This window comes from Candoia aspera, chromosome 1 (genome assembly GCF_035149785.1).
Source record: "Candoia aspera isolate rCanAsp1 chromosome 1, rCanAsp1.hap2, whole genome shotgun sequence".
NCBI lineage: Eukaryota > Metazoa > Chordata > Lepidosauria > Squamata > Boidae > Candoia > Candoia aspera.
The window spans coordinates 313,513,202-313,537,133 of record NC_086153.1 but is presented as its reverse complement, the minus strand read 5'-3'; the positions used below and the strand labels follow the sequence as shown (position 1 = coordinate 313,537,133).

The following is a 23,932-nucleotide window of genomic DNA, read 5'->3' as shown; positions in this document are numbered from 1 at the left end:
CGTACATTACAAGTGCTGCCAAAATATGACAGCTACTCTATAGCGTTTGAAAGCATTACAGACTGTCTCCAAGATAATGGCTCACCAGAGATATTTGGATGGAAATTGAATTTGTCTTCCAATATGTTTCCTGCCCAGATTAAATGTACTTCCTTTCTCTTTCCAAACCTTTGCACTGACAGCTTTACTGTGATAAATAGGAGTGAAGGAAAGGGATACTTTTCTCCAGGCTAAGCATGCCCAGCTCTATCCATTTTTCCTCATAGGTTCAGGACTAGGCAACCTGATGATTTCCAGATGTTTTCAACTACAACTTCCACAGTCCTTTATCACTAGTTATGTTGGCTGGAGTTGGTGGAAATGATGATTACGTGCCATCAAGTTGTTTTTGACTTCTAGTGACCACATAGATTGTCTTTGTGATGGTATGTCCCTAACCTGGTCTTTCAGCTCTTCCAATGGTGCACCCATCAGTACTGAAACTAAGTCCAACCACCCTGCTGCTGGTCGTCCTCTTCTCTTTCTTTCCACCTTTCCCAGCATTAGAGCCTCCTCCAGAGAACTAGGTCTTCACATAACATGTCCAAAGTAGAATAATTTGAGCTTGAACATTTGTGCCTTGAGGGAGAACTCTGGGTTGATTTGTTTGATGATTCGTTTATTTGTTTTCTTGTCTGTCCATGGTATTCTCAGAAGTCTTCTCCAACATGGTGGAAATGGAAGTCCAAAAGATCTGGATGATCCCAAGTTGCCTATCTCTGTCATAGAGCATGCTTTTAAGCCCTATTATCCTCTGTACTGCGCTGCGGTAGACATCTTCCGTTTGGTTTAAGGAGATATTCCTTAAACTATTGTGCTCAGAACTTGATGTGCTTCCTTAAACAGCAAAAGCCCTCCATTCTTTTTTTTTCTGGCCAGCAGACTCTGGCCAGAGGCATTAACATCTTAAACTTGGAAAAGGTCTGATTGTTTCACTTGCAGAGGGTTTCTTAAATTAGGCAAAGATCATAAAGTTCGGCTGGATTATATTATCTCCATGGAAGAACTGGGAATGAACAGTCATGTATAATGTTCTATAACTCTATGTTATTATGCTAGGGATTTCTTGTAGAAATCTGATGAATATTTCTCTAAATCAGCTTTCCCCCACTTGGTATTTTTCAGAAAAAAAATTGGAAAATGTTGCTTGAAATTCTGGAGGTTGCAATTTCACCAGATATGGAGGACACCAAGTGGGGAGAATACAACTATAAATGATTAGAAATATAATTGCTTATGATAAGCTCCATTTATTAGTTGGCTATACTCTTCACTTACAAAATTACTCACAATTTAATAGAGGCCACATCAAATTGACTTTGGTATAATGCACACAACTGCATGAATGAAATCTGTGTATACGGGTAAACAGTGATTTTGAGTTTTTTGAGTTGAAACTGTAAGCAATGCATGAGTGGGAAAGACTTAGCCATACAGGTTTGACTTTAAGCATTAAATTCTGTTTCATCATATAAAGGGTTAATGTAATAAAGCTTGCTATTTTTGCTTGCCATCTCCTCCTGAGTCTCTTCCATAGAGTGTCTATTGGCTAAAGCCTAGGAAAAAAGAGAGAGAAAGTGCACATGTTAATGCAGTTGGTGAAAACTAACTTGGAAGCTTAAATGCTTTGAAGAGAAAATAGCTCTTGTGAGGTGAGATGAATTAATACTATCAACGCAGTATTTACAGTTGACAAAGTAATGTTTAAGGCCATTCATTTGCTGTGCACATAACATAATTTCTACATTAAGAAAACCTAAATTTTATATTTAAATACATTTCATAAATGTATAATATGGAGGCAAAGTTGCTTGGATGGCACAAAATCTTTCTCTATGTTTACACTACTGTATTCTAAGAGACAAACAACATAATATGCTAACATATAAATATAATTGTATGGGTTTTTTTCTTTTTCATTTGGAGATTCAATCCAGATTAAGACTATAATGGGGTAATAGGTAACTTCCCCCCACTCCTCATCTCCTCCCTGTTATTCAATTCCCACTTGTAAAACATTGTAAGGGACTACTTAGGCCATCAAGTCCAACCACCTAGTCAGTGCAGGAATCCAGATTTAAGCCTTCCAAGAGATGGCTGTTTTGCCTTGCTTAAGCACGTCAGTGACGTGGAACTCACCACTCCCTGGACAATTTGTTCCACTGTCAAACTTCTTCAATAACCAATCAAAAACTACCTTCCTGTAGCTTCAACCCATTATTTAATGTCCTGCACTCTGAGTTGGTAGAGTAATTCTTCACCTTCTCCTATGTCACGTTCTTTCAGGTATTTGAAGAGTTCTATCTTATCAACCCAGTCTTCTGAAGTTGAAGATGCCCAACTCCTTCAAACTTTCCAGAGACTTTAATTTATAGTTTCCTGTTCTCCCTTTTCTACTTGCTTCAGTTTGTCTGAATCCTCCTTAAGGTCCATTGCTCAGAATTAAGTGGAATTATTATTTCTTGTGATATAGACAGTTTTGTTGATACTACCTAGTCTTTTTTGCAGCCATATTACACTAATGATTCACATTTAAATTGTATTTCCATTTTCTAAGGTATTAACTTGTTGTTTATTCGTTTAGTCACTTCCGACTCTTCACGACTTCATGGACCAGCCCACGCCACAGCTTCCTGTTGGTCGTCAACACCGCCAGCTCCCCCAGGGACGAGTCCGTCACCTCTAGATGGGTATTAAGGTATTAACTATCCTACCCAATTTTGTGTCATCTGCAAATTTGTAAAGCATTTGTCCCATAGAGAAGCCATTAATAAGTTAAAGCATATAATGCTCAGGGCTGAATGCTTTGGCATACCACTTAAGATCTCCCCTCTAGTTTAATGTTGATAAATATTATTTGAGCAGTTTTGACCCAAGTATGTGTTATTTAATGGTCATGCCATCCACCCCACACTTAACTAACTTGCTAATTGGAATGTCATGGTTGTCCTTTGTCAATGCTTTGTTGAAATCAAGATATATTATGCCTACAGCATTTCACAATCTACAAAGGAAGCTACCTGATCAAAGCATGAGATAAGAGTAGCTTGGCAAGCCTAGTTCTGGAGAAATGCATACCTTGACATCTGGTATTTAACACATTTTAAGCTGCCTACAGATTTTATGTTGTAGAATTGACAAATTGACTGGTCTGCAGTTTATTTGATCCTTGTTTTCCCTTTTTCTGAAGACAGGGACAACATTTGTCCCTATCTGTCAGTTCACCATTTCTCCAGGATTTCTCTCAAATAATACACAAAGGTTTGGTCAGATCACCTGCATGTTCTTTCAGTATCCTAGGAAGCAATTTATCTGACACTGGAGATTTAACCTTATTCAAAGCAAGATATTCACTGACCATGTTTCTATCACCCTTAAGTTTCCATCTTGCCATTTCATCCGGCTGTTCAGAATTGTCTGGTAGAACTCACACCATCTTCTCAGAAAAGACTAAGCCAAAAGATGAACTGAATACTGTAGTTCTATTCTTTCTTTATTATCTATTAATGTTTTGCAACTTCACGGCCTTTTGATCTGCCTTTTATTTTGAACATATCTGAAAAAGTACTTTCTGTTGTTCTTAGCATCCTTTGCCAACCTCAGCTTATTCTACAGGGACCCAGGAAGAGTGGCTTCTCTGTCACCACACCTGCCTTCTGGAATGAGATCCCCTAGGTATTCATGTCCCTCTCATTCTTATGGCATTCTAGAAGGCCTTGAAAACCTCTCTTCCTCCTATAGAATTCTTTTCTGTTTTTAACATCTCACTAGGTTTTTGTAAAGCTACACTGGTCTCTTCTTATATTTTCCTATCATTGAATTTGTTTGCAACTGTGTTTTTAGTACCCCATTTTAGGGATTCCCACCTATTTTGATTTCCTTTTCCCATTTGATTTTTCTCCCAAAAAATCCTATTTATCATAGCTCTGAGTTTATTAAAATCCACTTTCTTAAAATAAAAAAAATGCATTTAATTATCCTCAGTTTTAATTATCCCTTACAGTCAAGAACTCCACTGTTACATGGTTCCTTTTCCCTTATATTACTGCTACTTCAGCTTCTAGGCTATGTCTACCATATTGGTAGTATCATTGACTTAATGAAAGTTGAGTAGTTTAGTCCTAATTCTAAGGGATTAATGAAAGGGACTTCAGCAAAGGATCGTTACCTTGTCGTGGTGCTGGAGCTTGAGCACCTCAGTGATGCCATGAGCTAAACCGTGAAGGGCCACCCAAGACGGGAAGGTCATGACAGAGAGGTCAGACTAAATGCGATCTCTGGGGAAGGTAATGGCAGCCCACCCCAGTATTCTTGCCGTGAAAACTAAATGGATCAGTACAACCAGAGATATGTCAGTATACCATCGGAAGATGAGACCCCCAGGTCGGAAGATGGTCAAAATGCTACTGGGGAGGAACAGAGGATGAGTTCAACTAGCCCCAGACATGATGACGCAGCTAGCTCAAAGTCGAAAGGACGGCTAGCGGCCGACGGTGCTGGTGGTGAACGGCGAATCCGATGTTCTACGGATCAACACACCATTGGAACCTGGAATGTAAGATCTATGAGCCAGGGCAAATTGGATGTGGTTATTGGTGAGATGCCAAGATTAAAGATAGACATTCTGGGCGTCAGTGAACTGAAATGGTCTGGAATGGGCCACTTCACATCAAATGACCACCAGATCTACTACTGTGGACAAGAGGACCACAGAAGAAATGGAGTAGCCTTCATAATTAATAGTAAAGTGGCTAAAGCAGTGCTTGGATACAATCCAAAAAATGATAGAATGATCTCAATTTGAATTCAGGGCAAGCCATCTAACATCACAGTGATCCAAATATACGCCCCAACCACAGATGCTGAAGAAGCTGAAGTAGAGCAGTTCTATGAGGATCTGCAGCACCTACTGGACAACACGCCTAAAAGAGATGTTATTTTCATCACAGGAGACTGGAATGCTAAGGTGGGCAGTCAAATGACACCTGGAATTACAGGTAAGCATGGCCCGGGAGAACAAAACGAAGCAGGACATAGGCTGATAGAATGTTGCCAAGACAACTCACTCTGCATAACAAACACTCTCTTCCAGCAACCTAAGAGACGGCTTTATACATGGACTTCCCCAGATGGACAACACCGAAACCAGATTGACTACATCCTCTGCACCCAAAGGTGGTGGACATCTATACAGTCGGTAAAAACAAGACCTGGAGCTGACTGTAGTTCAGATCACGAACTTCTTATTGCACAATTTAGGATCAGACTAGAGAGATTAGGGAAGACCCACAGATCAGCTAGATATGAGCTCACTAATATTCCTAAGGAATATGCAGTGGAGGTGAAGAATAGATTTAAGGGACTGGACTTAGTAGATAGGGTCCCAGAAGAACTATGGACAGAAGTCCGCAACATTGTTCAAGAGGCGGCAACAAAATACATCCCAAAGAGAGAGAAAACCAAGAAGGCAAAATGGCTGTCTGCTGAGACACTAGAAGTAGCCCAAGAAAGAAGGAAAGCAAAAGGCAACAGCGATAGGGGGAGATATGCCCAATTAAATGCAAAATTCCAGAGGTTAGCCAGAAGAGATAAGGAATTATTTTTAAACAAGCAATGCGCGGAAGTGGAAGAAGACAATAGAATAGGAAGGACAAGAGACCTCTTCCAGAAAATTAGAAACATTGGAGGTAAATTCCAGGCCAAAATGGGTATGATCAAAAACAAAGATGGCAAGGACCTAACAGAAGAAGAAGAGATCAAGAAAAGGTGGCAAGAATATACGGAAGACCTGTATAGGAAGGATAACAATATCGGGGATAGCTTTGATGGTGTGGTCAGTGAGCTAGAGCCAGACATCTTGAAGAGTGAGGTTGCATGGGCCTTAAGAAGCATTGCTAATAAGAAGGCAGCAGGAGATGACGGCATCCCAGCTGAACTGTTCAAAATCTTGCGAGATGATGCTGTCAAGGTAATGCATGCTATATGCCAGCAAATTTTGAAAACACAGGAATGGCCATCAGATTGGAAAAAATCAACTTATATCCCCATACCAAAAAAGGAAAACACTAAAGAATGTTCAAACTATCGAACAGTGGCACTCATTTCACATGCCAGTAAGGTAATGCTGAAGATCCTGCAAGGTAGACTTCAGCAACTCATGGAGCGAGAATTGCCAGATGTACAAGCTGGGTTTAGAAAAGGCAGAGGAACTAGGGACCAAATTGCCAATATCCGCTGGATAATGGAAAAAGCCAGGGAGTTTCAGAAAAACACCTATTTCTGTTTTATTGACTATTCTAAAGCCTTTGACTGTGTGGACCATAACAAATTGTGGCAAGTTCTTAGTGGTATGGGGATACCAAGTCATCTTGTATGCCTCCTGAAGAATCTGTATAACGACCAAGTAGCAACAGTAAGAACAGACCACGGAACAACGGACTGGTTTAAGATTGGGAAAGGAGTGCGGCAGGGCTGTCTACTCTCACCCTACCTATTCAACTTGTACGCAGAACACATCATGTGACATGCTGGGCTTGAGGAATCCAAGGCTGGAGTTAAAATTTCTGGAAGAAACATGAACAATCTCAGATATGCAGATGATACCACTTTGATGGCTGAAAGCGAAGAGGAACTGAGGAGCCTTATGATGAAGGTGAAAGAAGGAAGTGCAAAAGCTGGCTTGCAGCTAAACCTCAAAAAAACCAAGATTATGGCAACCAGCTTGATTGATAACTGGCAAATAGAGGAAGAAAATGTAGAAGCAGTGAAAGACTTGGTATTCCTAGGTGCAAAGATTACTGCAGATGCTGACTGCAGTCAGGAAATCAGAAGACACTTAATCCTTGGGAGAAGAGCAATGACCAATCTCGATAAAATAGTTAAGAGCAGAGACATCACACTGACAACAAAGGCCCGCATAGTTAAAGCAATGGTGTTCCCCGTAGTAACATATGGCTGCGAGAGCTGGACCATAAGGAAGGCTGAGAGAAGGAAGATCGATGCTTTTGAACTGTGGTGGTGGAGGAAAATTCTGAGAGTGCCTTGGACTGCAAGAAGATCAAACCAGTCCATCCTCCAGGAAATAAAGCCAGACTGCTCACTTGAGGGAATGATATTAAAGGCAAAACTGAAATACTTTGGCCACATAATGAGAAGACAGGACACCCTGGAGAAGATGCTGATGCTAGGGAGAGTGGAGGGCAAAAGCAAGAGGGGCCGACCACGGGCAAGGTGGATGGATGATATTCTAGAGGTGACGGACTCGTCCCTGGGGGAGCTGGGGGTGTTGACAACCGACAGGAAGCTCTGGCGTGGGCTGGTCCATGAAGTCACGAAGAGTCGGAAGCAACTAAATGACTAAACAACAACAATGAAAGGGAAGTGATCTCATGCAAAACATATTTTCAAACATATTTTGAACACTCCTATCTTATGGCATGCCTTTTCATAGGACAGCTACAATATTTCTTCTTCATCAGTTTTAAACAAAGGTTATAAACCAGAAAGTTCTAATTTACTCTTAATTAAATAATAATGCCAATTTATATCTCATAAACTGAAATTTTAACTCTCATTATTTTTTTAATGTCTGAATTCTCCTTGGATCAACATCAGCAGTCTTTGTACCAGATTTATGAAGTAAAACAATATTGTACAAGGATTTTTTTTTTAATTTTCAAACTAACTTCAGAGGCTTTTTGCTTTGAATGATGATTTAAAAATATTTTAAAATTGCAGTTCTGGGAGGTAGGTGGGCCCAGGAGCAACTAGATACTTATGGCATCCTATTTCAAGGAAGAGATTTCATATTAGATGCTCTTATCCAATTCCTGCAGCTATACCTCTGAGGTCCTTGTTAGTTTGAAGTAGGAATTTGGATGCTTATTGAGGCATATTGGGTGGATTGGCATGGACAGGCTGGGAATGTATTCCAGCCCTTGAATTGGTATATATGTTTTTTCTCCCACTGATTTTACTGCAGGAGGAAAACTGTCAGAGAAAAGAAGTTGAAAAAAATGTTGATCTACCCAGATTTAGCTTAGCCAGTACAAATACAGCAGGAGAAGGTTTGTTTTTTCCCCCCTAGCTCTGGATGTCCCTGTCTCATTGGTGGAGGTGCATTGTCCATACATAAATAAGTATACAGAAAATTGGACCCTTACAGTTGGGTTACATGGTGTGTCAAACATAGGATTATCAAACCCTTCCTCAATTGTTCCTCCACAATCTTCTTGATCCTTTTTTCGGTTCCACAAAGAGGAAAGGTGCAGAGAGGAGAGAAATCTGTGAAGATAGAAATGACAGGATATAAACAAAGACAATTGCAGTTGGTTTCTTAAGAAGAATCACTGAACTTAGTAAATTGTCAGAACTTTAAATCTGTATATTTACAGCGGTGTTTCTCAACACTGGCCCCAAAGAGAAGCCACCCTAACATCAGTAGTTCTTGTACCAGATGTATGAGCTACAATAATGTTATATAAGGAAATTGAAATCAGCCCTCAAAGTAGTACTTTGGTATTTACAGAACATTTGTGCTGCCCAAGGATTGATGCTACTGCGATCTGTCTAAATTCTGCTTCAGAGCTGAGGTTTAGGCTGGATTAATAAAAACATACATTAGACTGTGTAAAGATACTGAATGATTTCTCAAACACACCCATTTAGGGGAAAGCAAAAGACTGGTACAGTAATAGGTTTCCAAGATACAGTGAAATTGATATGTGAGAGAGAGAGCTGATTTGATAATATAAGGCAGTCTACTAATGTAGGCAGGGGCAGTCCTAACTTTAGGCATAGTGGCACAATAATCTCAGAGTGCAGGTGTTCACCAGCACAGAATTGGTGAGGTAAGCTCTATCTATCATGTTGCCTCCCTTATGACCACAACTCTTTGCAAGACTGCCCATCTCCGATTTTGTTTGCTCATTTCCTGGCCATGAGATAGAATGGGCATGCTTTGGGTACCTGCCATGAAATAATGGCACCTAAGGGGACCCAGGAGGTGTGCCTTCTTTGTCACAGCACCTGTCCTTTGGAACGGATACTGCCCAAGATTTGGAAGGCCCCAATCTTGTTGGCTTTCTGTAAGGCCTTAAAAACCTGGTTTTACTTCCAGGCACTGGGCTATGCTATTGGAGGACTCATCTGGAAAATTATTTTGGAATGTGAACATGCTGTGATATGGCCTTGATTGTGTTGTATGGCAGTGTGGTTCTATTATGTTTATGCTGTTTGGTTATTTTGTTTGTGTTTTTAATCCTATGGTAGCTACTCAGTTTGCTTTGAGTGGTCATATATACATTGCCTAAACTAACAAACGAGTAAATTGATATAGCCTGCCATCTACACTGCTGTAGAATATGCAGGCCTGTCAGTATCAACTTCTAGTCAACTTCTGTATGTGGAACTGGATGATGGCTCCATAGTGTCCTCTACCTAAGGCGATAGAATTGGCTTGTCCCTGATGTGGCAATCGTGTCTACAAAACAGTCATTGGGAACATTGCAAATTTATTTATTTATTTATTTATTTAAAGACATAATTTTTGCAATGTTACATAAATAAAGAAATGGAGCAAGCGACAAGCTTGATCAAGCAGAGCATTTTTACCTTGATGTACAAAGAGATAGATATAACACCTCACGGCTCTTTCAGAAGGAGCTCATGTATCCACCTTTCACCAACTCCCAATACTTTTATTATAACCTTGCACCCTCACCCAGGAGGACAGGCTTAGACAATTTGCCCTCAATGATATTGACCAGGCGATTCAATAATATCCCCTATCCAGAATGCTTACATATATAGAAGTGTCCTATCCATCACTCTTGGATGACAGAGTTAATCACAAATTGCAACCCTGATCCCAACAGGTAATTGTGTATTTCCTATTAAACAACCAAGATCATAAAGGAAGAAACAAGAACACAATATAGGTATGTTTAACCTAGTGTGAATAAGCTTTTTTTATTCCAGATATTTTAACGTTGCTTTCTTTTTCATTTACTTTGGTCTATGACTAAATTATTTCTTCTTCTTCATCATCATCATCTTCATCAAATATGTCAGACATTAAACACCTGGGCAAATTAAAGTTTGTAAGTGCCACACATGCTTTCCTGGGGAAAATATGCCAGCAGTGTGGCACTGTAATTAAGGAGGTCATCTCCTTGATTGTTAACCTCCTCACCTCAGGGGGGAAGGGCCTTGAGTAGAAGGCCTCAGAAAACCTTGTTTGATTGTGATATAAGAAGCCAGACTCCTTTTATTCCCTATAGCTGCAGGAAATCACTGCTATTCCTTTCAAGATGACCTCACTTGCCCTGCAAGGTGCATAACAAATTTGATCTCATCTTTAAACTCCCATTATAATTTTGTGTGGCTGTTCAGGAAGCTGCTCCTGGCTGTCTGCATTCAAGAAGAGGAGCTTTCTCCTGCATATTCCAAATCCTCCTCTGATGGATTAGCACAGCCCTCATATTTATAACAGGCAGCCCATGAAACAGATGTAATGAAAACCATCTGTTTGTAATGGTTCCATTTCAGATGGGATTCTGAAATTTAGCTCTCAGAAGAGCTGCTGTTCTGAAATGCCTACACATTTCAGAACAATACATATTCTCCAAGTCTTGCTGGGCTCTTTCCTCTTAATATAGAAAGAAAAAAGCAAGTGACTTTTTGACATGTCCTTTTGATGGGAGAAGCGACAAATAATGCCCATATCCTGCAGAAATTTAATTTTTTTTTTGTTCTGAGCTGTGGAAAGCATTCCAAGGAGGCTCCTCTCTTTACTGGTAACTCTTGCTTATGGGCATCCAGATTATTTGGTTAAGGCGCTCCTCTTTAGGAAGGCATTCTTCCCCAGGGGCCTTTTGACTTGAAGATGTCATCAGTTTTGCTCTTGTTAGATATTCTTTTCACTGTTGTATTGGCCTTTGTTTTTAGACTATGACAAAAATGGTTTGGTCTTAATTATTTTAATTTTGTACCTGTATAAATGCTGTTAGCCACCTTGAGTGCGGCATATGCATTAGAAAGGCAGGATACAAATTTTCATATTAAATAAAGCAATATACAAGATCACATTGGCTTCCTTTTATGTATCTGTCATTATACTGCATCATATTTTAATGCAATTTGATTTTGGCAGTCTCAGGGATTTTTAAAAAAGCACCACAAACCCCCCGCTTTCCACCTTTCATGGAGGCTATTGTTGTTTTTCTCAGTCTGTGGCTGCCAATTGGAATACGGAGTGAGGAGAAGGAACATCTCTGTTGCCTAGGCAACCAGGCCAATGCTCCCTTGGATCTCCAAATGTGCACCCCCATGAAAATAATGGTGTGCCAAGCCATGGCATTTCAGTGCAGATGTTATTGCTTCACATTACACAGAGAAGCTAGGTGTGCTAGTTCTTGGTCCGTGTATAGTTACACTTTGGATTTTTCCTGTGGGCTTTACTCTGTCGTTTTGGTTCAACAATCTATTTTGTTCTGGAATGAGCTACAGAGCCAGAGGTTTGGTAGACTGCTGGGAAGAGGAATCGTGCCCCCAAAGGATGGCAGAGTGACAGAGCTTACAGCATTTATATAGGCAGTTCCTCCCCTGGTTAACTTAAAGAAGGTGTTATCTTTCCTCCACTGGTTAGACTGAAAAAAACTGCTCTCAAAGAACAAATGCCCATGTGATTGAGAAGTCAAAACCTAGTGCCTTTAAGCTGTTTGATCCTGAGCTTGGCTGGGAAGAAGTAGTCCAATCCTAAAGCTTTCCGTTTTCCAAGAGAGATGAGCTGGTCAAAATATTGACTGTCTGATGGGTCTGGAATTCCATCTGTCTCAGTTCTCCTTCTCCTAGCAAGCAAAGATATTTTTATCCAGACAGGCCATTTGGCATATGAGCTGCTTTGACTGCTGAGCCAGCTGAGTATGAATGTTTTTTCCTTTTGATCTCACTTTTCTTCTTACTAACAGCTGCTAGGAGCTCCATTTTGGGGAGGGAAGGGTTTTGTTTATAAAAATTTAATGCACTGCATTTATAAATTATAATTTTTGTTTATACATTAAACAAAAGCCAACCAGGTTAATAAAAATGTGATGTTGGATAGCAGTACTTACATGATCCTTACATTATATCTTCTTCTATATGTCTTCTATATTAGCGAGTCATGCAATCTAACTCAGGTAGTCTGAAGGAACCTCCCTGAGGTTTTCCTTCATTCTAGTAAATCATGTTATTCAGTCTGCCTCAGCAGGGTACCTCCAGATGTGCTGGTACTTTTAGTCTCTAGCCAGGATGTCTTTAGATTAGGAACTGTGGAAGCTAAGGTCCCAGCATGTCTGAAAGTCACCTAGTTGGAGAAGACTGAAATTTTGTCCATTCTCATTACAATCTCAAAGCCATTCTTTGTGCTGTTTTAAACCCCATAATGACTTTGGATCTATTTTTCTATTCCTGTCCTAGTGCTTAGTCTATTTTTGGCATATTGGCGTAGGGATGAGGTATCATCAGTATGCTGATGATACTCAATTATATATCTCCATTCTGGTGAAGTAAGTGATGCCGTGACCACCCACTCCGAGTGTCTGGGGGCTGTGGGGGCCTGGATGGGGAACAACAGGCTTCGACTGAACCCTGGTAAGATGGAGTGGCTGTGGATTAATGGCACCTAAGGTACTAGAAACTTGTCATCTTTAGTGCTGGATGGGGTTGCACTTTGGGTTGTGTACCAGTTACACCCTTTCCTGGACCAAGAGGCCCTTTGAACGGTCACTCATGCTCTGGTCATCTCTCATATAGACTATTGCAATGCACTTTCCATGGGGCTACCCTTGAAGAATATCCGGAAGCTTCAGCTGGTCCAGAATGCAGCCACGCGGGCAATCTTGGGTGTCCCAAGGTTTGCACATGTAACACCTTTGTTGCGTGAGCTGCACTGGGTTCCAGTTTGCTTCCGGGTCCAATTCAAGGTGTTGGTCATTACCTTTAAAGCCCTACATGGCATGGGACCGGGATATCTGAGGGACCATCTCATCCCTATCACATCAACCCGCCCCATCCGGTCATGCAGGGAGGGCATGTTATGGACCCCATCTATAAAAGAATTCCACCTAGTGGGGTCTTGGAAGCGTGTCTTCTTTGCAGTAGCTCCCTCCCTTTGGAACATCCTTCCCCTAGAGGTGAGACTCCTGGACTTTTGAAAAAGATTAAAGACCTGGTTTTGTCAGCAGGCTTGGAATGGGAGAGGGAACAGTCATACCTGGGGATGGCTAGCACCCTAAAGTGATTTTTGATGGACCTATCACATTCATGGACTGATTAAAATCTCTTAGCCATTTAGATTCTATTATATTTCTATTTTTATTGTATTATTGTATTTGTATTCATTCTGAATTTTAATTCTGTTTTACTGTAAACTGACCAGAGTCCCCCTGTGGGGGGGAGATGGCGGTGATAAAGTTTGATAAATAAATAAATAAAATTCCTCTTTGGAGAAAACTAAAGTCTTAAGAGTGTTTTTCCAACCTGGTTCTCTTGGGATATATTTGATTACACTCCACATGTCAAATTTCAACTTTATTTAACTATGGTCAATGACCAGCAAGGTAAAAAAGGAAAAACCTCAGAATCAATGACAGAATACAGCTAAAACAAAGTAATAGTCACATAAAATATAAAATATTTAGACTTAAAACCAGAATGAGAGAAAACTAAAAAACAATGTAACACGTAGGATAAAGTAAAAATACAATAGACAATACAAGAATAAAATAGAAACACAATAAGATAAAAGAGCAACTAAACTCCATAGTGTAATCATTCCAAGATTAGGACATCTTATGTCTTCTTTGGGAAATTTCTGCAGATAGAAACTTTTAGAATAGAAATTCTGTTGCTGATGGTAAGGTTCTGATCTGTGAGTAGGAAATGGATTCCCTCTCCTTCCCTTAACAATGGTTGGTAAAGGTATCTCTGCACGTAAACTGGCATGAAAAGGGCAATGGAAAAATACATGAAATAGGGTCTCAGGTTTGTTCAGACCCCAAGGACACCATATCTCAGTGAATGGGGTCCTAGTGTATTAGTCTAGTCCTGCTGAAGGTAAGGCACTGAAGTGAGCCAGTAAAAAGCTTCTACAGTGTGCTGGGCAAACAATATTGAATAGGTAGTTTGCTGGTATGAAGGGTTTCCAATTCGGAACCTACTACTGAGAGTTGGCTGTAGCACCCAGACCTGTCTGCTGTGCAATGTCAAAGATTCTTTGATGGATTTCAGCTTTCATTCTCTCTAAACCCAGAGGCCACAGAGAATAGGAAAGACTACAGTAACAGGGGTCAGCTGAGATTTTTCTTTCCACCTTGATGAAAAACCAACCATTGAATCAAGGAGATTCAATGAGGCCAGTTAGCTGTTAGAAAACAGGAGCTTAAGCAGCAGGAGAGGCAGCAAATGTGGACTGTTGTCTCCAGTGGAATCATACCAGCTTCCATGTAGATTAAATCATCTGGAACACAGCATGGGATGCAGAATAGCACTTGTAGGAACCTAAACTGAACGATGTCTAAGGGCTTTAAATCACTGTAGGTGCATATCTGTGCACCATTCACCATCTGAGATGTTGTTTTGGCTTTAAAAAGCCAAAAGCTAGGCCACCCAAGAATTATGAAGTTGTAATCCAACATATCTGGAAGAAACCAAGTTTTGGGAAACTACCATACACCCTTACAAGTAATATCCCTGAAGCAGTGTATGGAGAACAATGAAAAGCATAATTGTTTGTTTCTGAGATTTCACCATATTTCATTTCCCCTTATATCTTTAAATCTATTATAGAATTAGCTATTAGTGCAGAATCTTATTCCCTGCTTAAGAATTTCAAACAAAATAAAGCCCATTGCCTTTTAAGATGGTCTGTTCAACTGAAGAACAATGTGCAACATCAGAGAATTTCTTCTAACGTTTGCCTAAAATCACACTTCCCTTAGAGTTTTGCTCTTTGGTTCAACATATCCACATCTTTCAACTTCTCCTTGTAGGTACTGGTCTTTGTACCACTCAGTATCTTCCCTACTCTTCTGGACACGAATAATTATAATGCTGAATATTCGAATTTACTTGTAAAGAAGCATTAATGAGATTCTCAGGGTGTTTCCTTCTCAAAACCACATAGGGAGTCAAGGGTCACCATTCTCTTCTCATACAATTGTTCAGAGAGGACATACATACATACAACTGAAATCTCAATTCCTGTGAGATTTCAGCAATCTCATTCCTGAAATCTTACAAGATGTCAACATTCTTGCACAAACTCTTCTGAGATTTTGCCATTTTAAAAAATTTAATATTTAAACATTATTTAATTTTGAAGGTTCTCACAGTTGCTATCTGGGGCATCCCAGATACACACTGCTGATCTCTGCAGTAAGCCTCCTAGTGTTGCCTCCTAGTGTTAAAACAGCTATTTGTACACATCATATTGCAGGCAAGTTACTGTGAATTGTTCCCTCATGCTGTCATGTTACAGAGCCAGAGTTGCAACAGTAAAGGAACGAGCATTCAAGAAATACGCCACAGACTAGCACTTGGTAGAGCAGCCATAAAGGTCTTGGAAAAAATATTCAAATGCCATGTGTCTGTACCTACAAAGATCAGAATTGTTCAAGCCATAGTATTCCCTGTGACACTCTATGGAAACAAAATTTGACTTTGAAGAAGCAGAAGAGGAAGAGTATTGATGTTTTTGAACTTAGGTGTTGGAGAAGACTCCTGAGAATACCATGGACATCCAAGAAAACAAACAATGGATCATCAAACAAATCAACTCAAAATTCTCACTTGAAGCAGAAATGACCAGGCTCAAATTATTTTTTATTTATTTATTTATAAATTTATTCACCGCCCATCTCTGCCTCATGGGGGACTCTGCACAGTTTACAATAAAAGGAAGTTAGAATTTAAAACCATTCCAATACAACAATACAATAAAATAAAGATATAATAAAATCCAAGTGGCAAAGGATTTTAATCAGTCCGTGAGTGTAACAGGCCCCTCAAAGTCACTTAGGGCGCTAGCCATCCCCAGGTATAACTATTCCCCCTCCCATTCCAAGCCTGCTGACAAAACCAGGTCTTTAATCTTTTGCGAAAGTCCAGGAGCGAGGGGGCCTGTCCCACCTCTGTGGGAAGGATGCTCCAAAGGGCGGGAGCTACAGCAGAGAAGGCACGCTTCGGAGACCCCACTAGATGAAATTCTTTTATAGATGGGGTCGGTAACATGCCCTCCCTGCATGACCGGATGGGGTGGGTTGATGTAATAGAGATGAGACGGTTCCTCAGATATCTTGGTCCCATGCCATGTAGGGCTTTAAAGATAATGACCAACACCTTGAATTGGACCCAGAAGCAAACTGGAACCCAGTGCAGCTCACGCAACAAAGGTGTTACATGTGCAAATCTTGGAATGCCCAAGATCGTCTGCGCAGCTGCATTCTGAACCAGCTGAAGCTTCCGGATACTCTTCAAGGGCATGAGTGACCGTTCAAAGGGCCTCTCGGTCAGGAAAGGGAGTAGCTGGCACACAACCCAAAGCTGTGCAAAGGCCCTTCCAGCCACGACTGCCACCTGCTCTTCAAGCAGGAGTCGTGAGTCCAAGACAACCCCCAAGTTACACACCAGGTGTGTCTGGGGCAGTGCAACCCCATCCAGCACTAAAGATGACATATTCCTGGCACCCGAGGTGCCGTTCCACGGCCACTCCGTCTTACTAGGGTTCAGTCGAAGCCTGTTGTTCCCCATCCAGGTCCCCACAGCCCCCAGACACTCAGAGAGGGTGGTCACGGCATCACTTACTTCACCTGGGGTGGAGATATACAATTGAGTATCATCAGCATACTGATGATACCTCATCCCGTGGTGACAGATGATCTTGCCCAGCGGTTTCATGTAGATGTTAAAAAGGAGAGGGAGAGTACTGGTCCCCACGGCACCCCACTAAGAAGGGGCCATGAGGTTGATCTCTCCTCCCCTATCAACACCAACTGGGATCGGCCCTGGAGGAAGGAGGTGAATCAGCGCAAAACTATGCTGCCCACCCCCATCTCCCTGAGCTGACCCAAAAGGATACCATGGTTGATGGTATTGAAAGCTGCTGACAGGTCAAGAAGAGCCAGGATGGATGCACTCCCTCCATCCCGCCCCCGCCAGAGATCATCCATAAGTGTGACCAATGCCGTTTCCATCCCATAACTGGGCCTGAAACCTGTCTGGAAGGGGTCTAGATAATCTGTTTCATCCAGGATCCTCTGGAGCTGCAGCTCCACCACTTTCTCAACCACTTTCCCCAAAAAGGGGAGGTGGGAGACTGGGCAAAAGTTGTGCAGTACACTAGGGTCCAGTGATGGTTTCTTGAGGAGGGGGCACACCAGCACCTCTTTGAAGGTTGCCAGAAATACCCCCTCTCTCAAGGAAGTATTTACCATCGCTTGGACCCAACCACACATCCCCTCCTGAGCTGCCTTCACCAGCCAGGAGGGGCATGGGTCTAGTTGACAAGTGGTGGTGTTTACAGTCCGGAGGATCCTGTCCACTTCCTTGGGCTCAACAGTCTCAAGCCGTTCCCAGATAACAGGGTAAGAATGTCCCCCGGGTATCTCCCCAGACACTGCCTCATGCTCAGAGTCCAACTTGGAACGGATCTGAGCGATTTTATCCTGCAGATGCCCAGAAAACTCCTCAGCTCGGCCCTGTAGATGGATCTCTGGATCCCCTTTCCCCAGAAGGGAACAGGTAATCTTAAACAGGGCCACTGGGCGAGCATTCTGTGGATGCAATAAGAGCAGAGAAATACTGACGTTTCGCCGCTCTTACCCCCACAAGGTAGACCTTAATAGCGGCTCTAGCTTGCGTTCAGTCAGGTCCGGTCTTTGTCTTCCTCCAGTGGTGCTCTAGGCATCTCTTAATCCCCTTCAGCACCCCCAGCTCCTCCATAAACCATGGGGAGTATCGGGTTCTATGGAATGAGAGAGGCTGCACAGGCGTGATCTTGTCCAAGGCCCTAGCTGCTTCCTTATTCCAGGCCACCACCAGGGCCTCCGCTGGATCATGCAGCAGATCCCCGGGTATAACCCCCAGCTCCCCCTGAAACCCTAATGGGTCCATTAGTCACCGGGGGTGGACCAATCAAATAGGTCCTGCATCCCTGCGGAGGGGAATGGCATAAGAGAATCTCAGGCTCACCAAGGTGTGATCTGGCCATGACAAAGGGGAGAGATACTTCTCCCCTCAGATAACACTGCCATTGCTCCGACAAGAAAACTAAGTCCAGGGTGAGGCCACTGTCCCGAGTTGGGTCTCAGATAATCTGAATCAGGTTCATGGCCACCCTGGTGGTCATGAACTCCCAAGCTGCCTCCGAGGCCTGCCCCAGGGACGGCAGGTTGAAGTTCTCCAGAACCATAAGCCTGGGGAACTCCACCGCCAACCCTGAGATGACCTCCAGCAGCTCAGGCAGGGAGGTTGCTATGCAGCAGGGAGGCTGGTACAGTAGCAGCACTCCCAACTGTTCTCCAGAATCAAACTTGAAAAACGGTCTCACACCCGGGCACCTGTGGAGCAGGGCCCCTGAAGGCCACCTCCATGATCAGGTCTCAGATGAAAACAGCCACTCCTCCTCCCCTACCCTGGTATCTCGGCTGGTGCCACACCTGAAACCCAGCTGGGCACATTTCCGAAAGGGCTACCCCCTCTTCTGGGCCCAGCCAGGTCTTGGTGATACATGCCAAGTCTGCCCCCTCCTCTGTGATCAAATTGCATATGAGGGGGTCCTTGTTGTTAACAGACCTGGCATTAAGGAGCAGCAGCCGGAGACCAGGGCCCTCAAGGATCTGCTGTCCAGGGCCTGGGTCTGAACTCGGAGGGCCGGAACATGCCACCAGTAGCAGACACCTGGGGCGTCTTCCCCAAAGATGGCCCGCCCTCCAGTTCCCATCATAACATCCCCGACCCATCACCACCTCAATGGCACACCCCACCCTATAGCCCCCAGAATTTCCAGGCCCAATTGCCTCCACTCCCAGACCTCCAGAAACCCTGGATGGAAGTAAGGGTCTCCTCCTCCACTCGTGCATCCCCAAGACTCACTCAATGACCGGGCAGTGGCCAGCCCCACAGCACACCAGCTCATGCTCTCGGCGCTGCGGGAGCCTAGCCAAAGCTCCTCACACTCTCCCTGTGCCCCCCCTCAGCCTCTCTCACTGGTCGATGGGGAGGCACCCATCCATTCCTGTCCCCCCCCCCCGTCTCTCACACAGGGGGTAAGCACTCTCACACACAACCACACACAATCACACACCTCTGGACTCCCCCTGTGTCTCTCACACTCGGAGGGGAGTACCACACACACACTGGAGGGACCCTCTTAACTGCCTGCTGTCTCTGGGCAGGTTGGGGGGTGAGCCACGCCCACCCTCTGGACTACTTCCCACCCGTCGTCTCCCCACCAAGATCTTCATCCAGGGAGGTTCTGGCACCGGGGTCTAAAGTCCAAGGAGCTCATCATCCCCTGTCATCAACCGTACCACTCAGTCCAAAGCCAGTCAAAATCGGCCCCTCCACTATGCTGATCTCACTGCACTGGGATCTGCTGTTCTGGGATCCACCGCTCTGCCAGGGCCTGGCCACCTCACCAAGGGCTTCTTGCTCTGCCGGCCCACATCTCTGAAAGAGGAACACCTCCTTCCATGCCCTGCCAGGTTTCAGTAATGCACACCAGGTCAGCCCCTTCCTCCATGATCAGGTCGCCAATGAGGGGGGCCTTGGTGTTAACGGACCTGGCATTGCAGAGCAGCAGCCGAAGCCCAGGGCCTCCATGGGTCTGCTGACCAGGGTCTGGGTTTGAGCACGGAGGGCTGGAACACGCCCCTGGTAATAAACACCGGGGGCGTCTTCCCCATAGATGGCCCGCCCTCCGGCTCCCGTCATAACATCCCTGACCCGTCACCATCTCAATCCTCTGTCCTGCCCTACAGTCCCCAGAATCTCACCATCCATTAGCCCCCAGTCCTGGACTCCAAAGACCCCTGGTTAAAAATAGAGATTCCTCCATCCAAGCACACACTCACTCACACCTCACACTCACTCAATCACAATGCGATGGTGGGCCCTTTGAGTGCACCAGCTCCCGCTCTCAACGTTATCAGGGCCTCACCATCGCCTATCCACTCATTCACTGCCCCCCCTCGGCTTCTCTCACTAGTCCAGAGGGGGCACACCAGCCAATACTCCTCGCCCTCTGCCTCACACTCAGCGGGCGAGTGTGTCCTTCTCAACCAATAACCTGTACTCCCTCTCCCACCTCTCACACCTGGAGGGAGTCCCCATACACCTGGAGGGATCTTCACAAGGCTAAAGATGACTGATGATAACTAAAAAGGTTGGGGGGGTGGCCAAAGTTAAAACCCAAGGATTCAGCTCTTAAAGTTGGAATTCGTGCCCACGGACCAGTTCTTCTACAGAGCGCTGGATACCTGCTCAGTCCAATTATCCAGGGGCTGCACCGGTCACATCGCAGCTCCCCAGGCCTGCTGTGCCATCAGTGTCCACATTCATCAAGCTGGGCCTTAGACCTCCTGAGCTGTTGGCGTAGCTGTGACCAATCTGTCACCCACACCCGATATATCCTCAAGGCCAGTTTGCGGCCGCATGGCTCCCATCAATTCCCCTGACTTCCCACAGCAGGAGACAACCTGTCGCCTGGGTCCACAGCACCGCTGGCATTCACCAGCCTCTGCCGCTCCCCACAGTCACCAGGGGTTCCAGCGCACCTCCCAGCCACAATTTTGGCTGTGGCCCTGGCCACTTGAGGTCCGCTGTTCTGAGCTACTCCGACCGCAGCTCTGGCTGCAGCTCTTGCAGCTGCTCAGGGCCCACCGCTGATATCCCCTGGCCCCGTTGCTCCCAAATCTCTCGTGCATCCCGGCACCGTCGAGGTTCAGTGCAGTCTCCCCAATTCCCTCGGGGGGAACCAAAAACGGCTCCAACCGGCACAGCTCCAAAAGCCTCCGGCTCCAGCTGCAGCCCCAGTCCCGGGTCGCTCTGGCACCGTGCCCCACCAGGACCCACTGACCTCTGCCATTGCTCTATCCAGGGGCTCCCTGCAGTCCTACACCCAGCCCATCAGGTAAGGGGATTGTAAGCCACCCAACCTCGGCAGGCAGGCAGGCAGGCAGGCTGGGGCAAAAAATCTAAAAATTGGAGCCCACACCATAGAGCATTCACTCATGGCACTCACTCACGGCCGCCATCTTGGATTCCATTTTCATATTATATCTAATTGTATCACATTATCCTACTTCAGATACATTATGCAAAGACCTAGCTCTCTGGAGAAGGCTGGGAAAGGTGGAAGGAAAGAGAAGATGACCAGCAGCAAGGTGGATAGACTCTGTTACAGATCACTGTTGGAAGACCTGAAATATGAGGTTAGGGACAGAAAATCTATCTATGTGGTTGCTAAGAGTCAACAACAACTTGATGGCACATAATCAATCAATCAGTAAACATATGTGAGGGAAGAGGCTATACTTCTGAATCTTCAAAGAACTCTAGGATAGAGATGGAGATGGAATTCTGCATTGGGAGACGATGAACCTAGGAAAAGCTAGCACGTTAATGGACAGTATTCAAGTCTGGTTTTTTCTCTGACAATCATGTTCTATATGCAGGGTTTTTAAACATAGGAAAGGATTTATACATGTTCACCCACATCATACTTACCCAAGAAAACATACCATAGCATCCCATGCACTTTTTCTGAAAGTATAGCTTAACCTGTTACCTTAATGCGCCATTTTTATAAAGAAGCAGAATAATTCCCAACAAGAGCAGGACAAGGAGGATTCCTATGACAATCCCAGCAATCATAGCACCAGTGTGGCTGCTCATTCCTTGAGCGTTCCAGTTGCTGCCAATGGCTACCTGTAAGTTGGCTGTCACAATGCCTAAGGATTTTCCTGGAAAACAATGCAAATATTACATGTCCAGTGTACTTGCAGGAAGTAATCCATTTTCTGTTAGGTAGGACATAACTCTTGTTCCATCAAGCTTCTCTAGCTGATTTCCTCATCCCAGAAAACATTGTGGATACCAGCAAGTAACAATTATACCCAAAGGGAGCAAATGAAAGCAGCAACTGACCTCTTCGTCCTTTCTCTGCTTCCTCTGTTACTTCTGCAATGCACTTTCCCCAGATTAGGAAGGAAGAAACACTGTGGGATTGTTAACTCATGCACAACACAATCCCATGTGTATTCAGAAGTAATGTACATTGTGTCCAATAGTGTTGGAAATGTATGAAGTGTATAAAATACAGGAGTATAAAAGCTAATGAATATACTACAGTATAATTGCTTATACTAAAACAGCAGAAGTAATACTATACGTAGTAAGACCTTTTGGAAGATCTTAGGACAGTTTCAGGAAGGAACTACAGTGGCAGAGCATATATTTGGCAAGAGAAGGGACTTATATTCAAACTCTGGCATCTACAACTGGAAGGATGAGGTAACAAGTAATGGAACAGATCTTGGTCTAGGACTCTGAAAACCTCCTTTCAGCCAGAACAAACAATATTGGGCTGGATGAAAAGAAGTCTGACTTGGAATAAGGCATAGTCCTTTAGGAGATAAATACAGTATTACAATGGGGACTGTCGTTATACCACAAAATGCTACAACAAAATAAAACCTCCTCTCCCCCCCCATCCCCCCCACATTAATTTAAAGTATGATATCATAGCAGCCAAATTAATGCTAGTAGTGCATTAATGAAAGCCTGGCAGAGCAAACAGAAATAATGCTTAGTGAATCTTCCATTGTCTTAATGATTTATGAATGGTTCCTAGCATGTCCAGTTTTGCACATTCAGAGCCAGGGAATTCCCCTATATAGACACAACTCATACGCTTGTCAGAAAGCAGACACTGAGGAAGCTTTCTTTGGCCATCTAAACATTAAAGTCCTCCATGGTTTTGGACAGAGAATTTTCCCATCACTGGTAGCCTGATCCTTTAATTTTGGTTGCAAGGACATTCAGCATGCAAAGTAATTTTCCCACGTCCTTTTACTCAAGGAAGATGGTTGTACAGGGCAAGGTGCACTGTTGTCTCCCTGGAGGTTGGACCTCTGGAATAAGGACATAAGGCAGCAATACAATAGAAAGGGTTACCATGCTCTGCTATATCCTTCATGATGTCATTAGCCAGCTGTTCAGCATGAATTCCAGCATAGGGTCCAGTTTTATTGTCAATTAGCACAATCTGGATGAATGAGTCTAAACCATGTGGCACAATTCTCAAGGGAGTCTGCAATTTTTGCACCTTGGACATGGCCATCTGAATACCTTTATTCCTGGGCTTTGCAAAAGACAAAAAGAGAAAAACATGTATTTAAGCCATTGAAAAGTGTAAAGCAACACCTCTAGAAATATTAAGAAATATTTAATATTGGGCTAATCAGGACAATGACCAATGGACTGTCTTTCTTCGATTAGATAACAACTCATTCAGACCTTTTCCTAACAGTAAGGATTGGATGTACATATCCAATGGTCCAACTCTAATTTTCTGATTTAATAGTATTTTCACTAGTACCCCAGCTAACTTTACACTGACTGGCCACCTGATACTTTCTGGTTTCTTTTGGAAAGCTGTTTCATTAAAAATAAAATTAAACTAAAACCGGAGTGGCTTGATCAAAATTACAGTCACCTTGCCAGTCTCTTTCTATCTTCATTTCCCCCCACCCCCTCTGGGCATCCACAAAGAATAAACCTACTTTGTCTAAGCATGTGATTCTTTATGTTTGGGAGGGCTGAGTGTGTAAGATCAATAACTTGTATTTCT

General features: G+C 43.6%; 1 protein-coding gene across 1 annotated transcript in view; it reads right to left on the bottom strand.

The window, feature by feature from the left end:
* Window positions 1-1,169: 1,169 nt before the first annotated feature.
* AMN (amnion associated transmembrane protein) overlaps window positions 1,170-23,932 on the bottom strand; it is an 86,370-nt gene continuing 63,607 nt past the window's right edge. The window contains exons 9-12 of the mRNA XM_063290361.1: window positions 23,257-23,443; window positions 21,869-22,043; window positions 8,202-8,322; window positions 1,170-1,595 (exon numbers count right to left, since the gene is read on the bottom strand). Coding sequence (XP_063146431.1) covers window positions 1,485-1,595; window positions 8,202-8,322; window positions 21,869-22,043; window positions 23,257-23,443 — 594 coding nt within the window. The 3' untranslated portion in view covers window positions 1,170-1,484. The remainder of the gene's footprint in view (window positions 1,596-8,201; window positions 8,323-21,868; window positions 22,044-23,256; window positions 23,444-23,932) is intronic.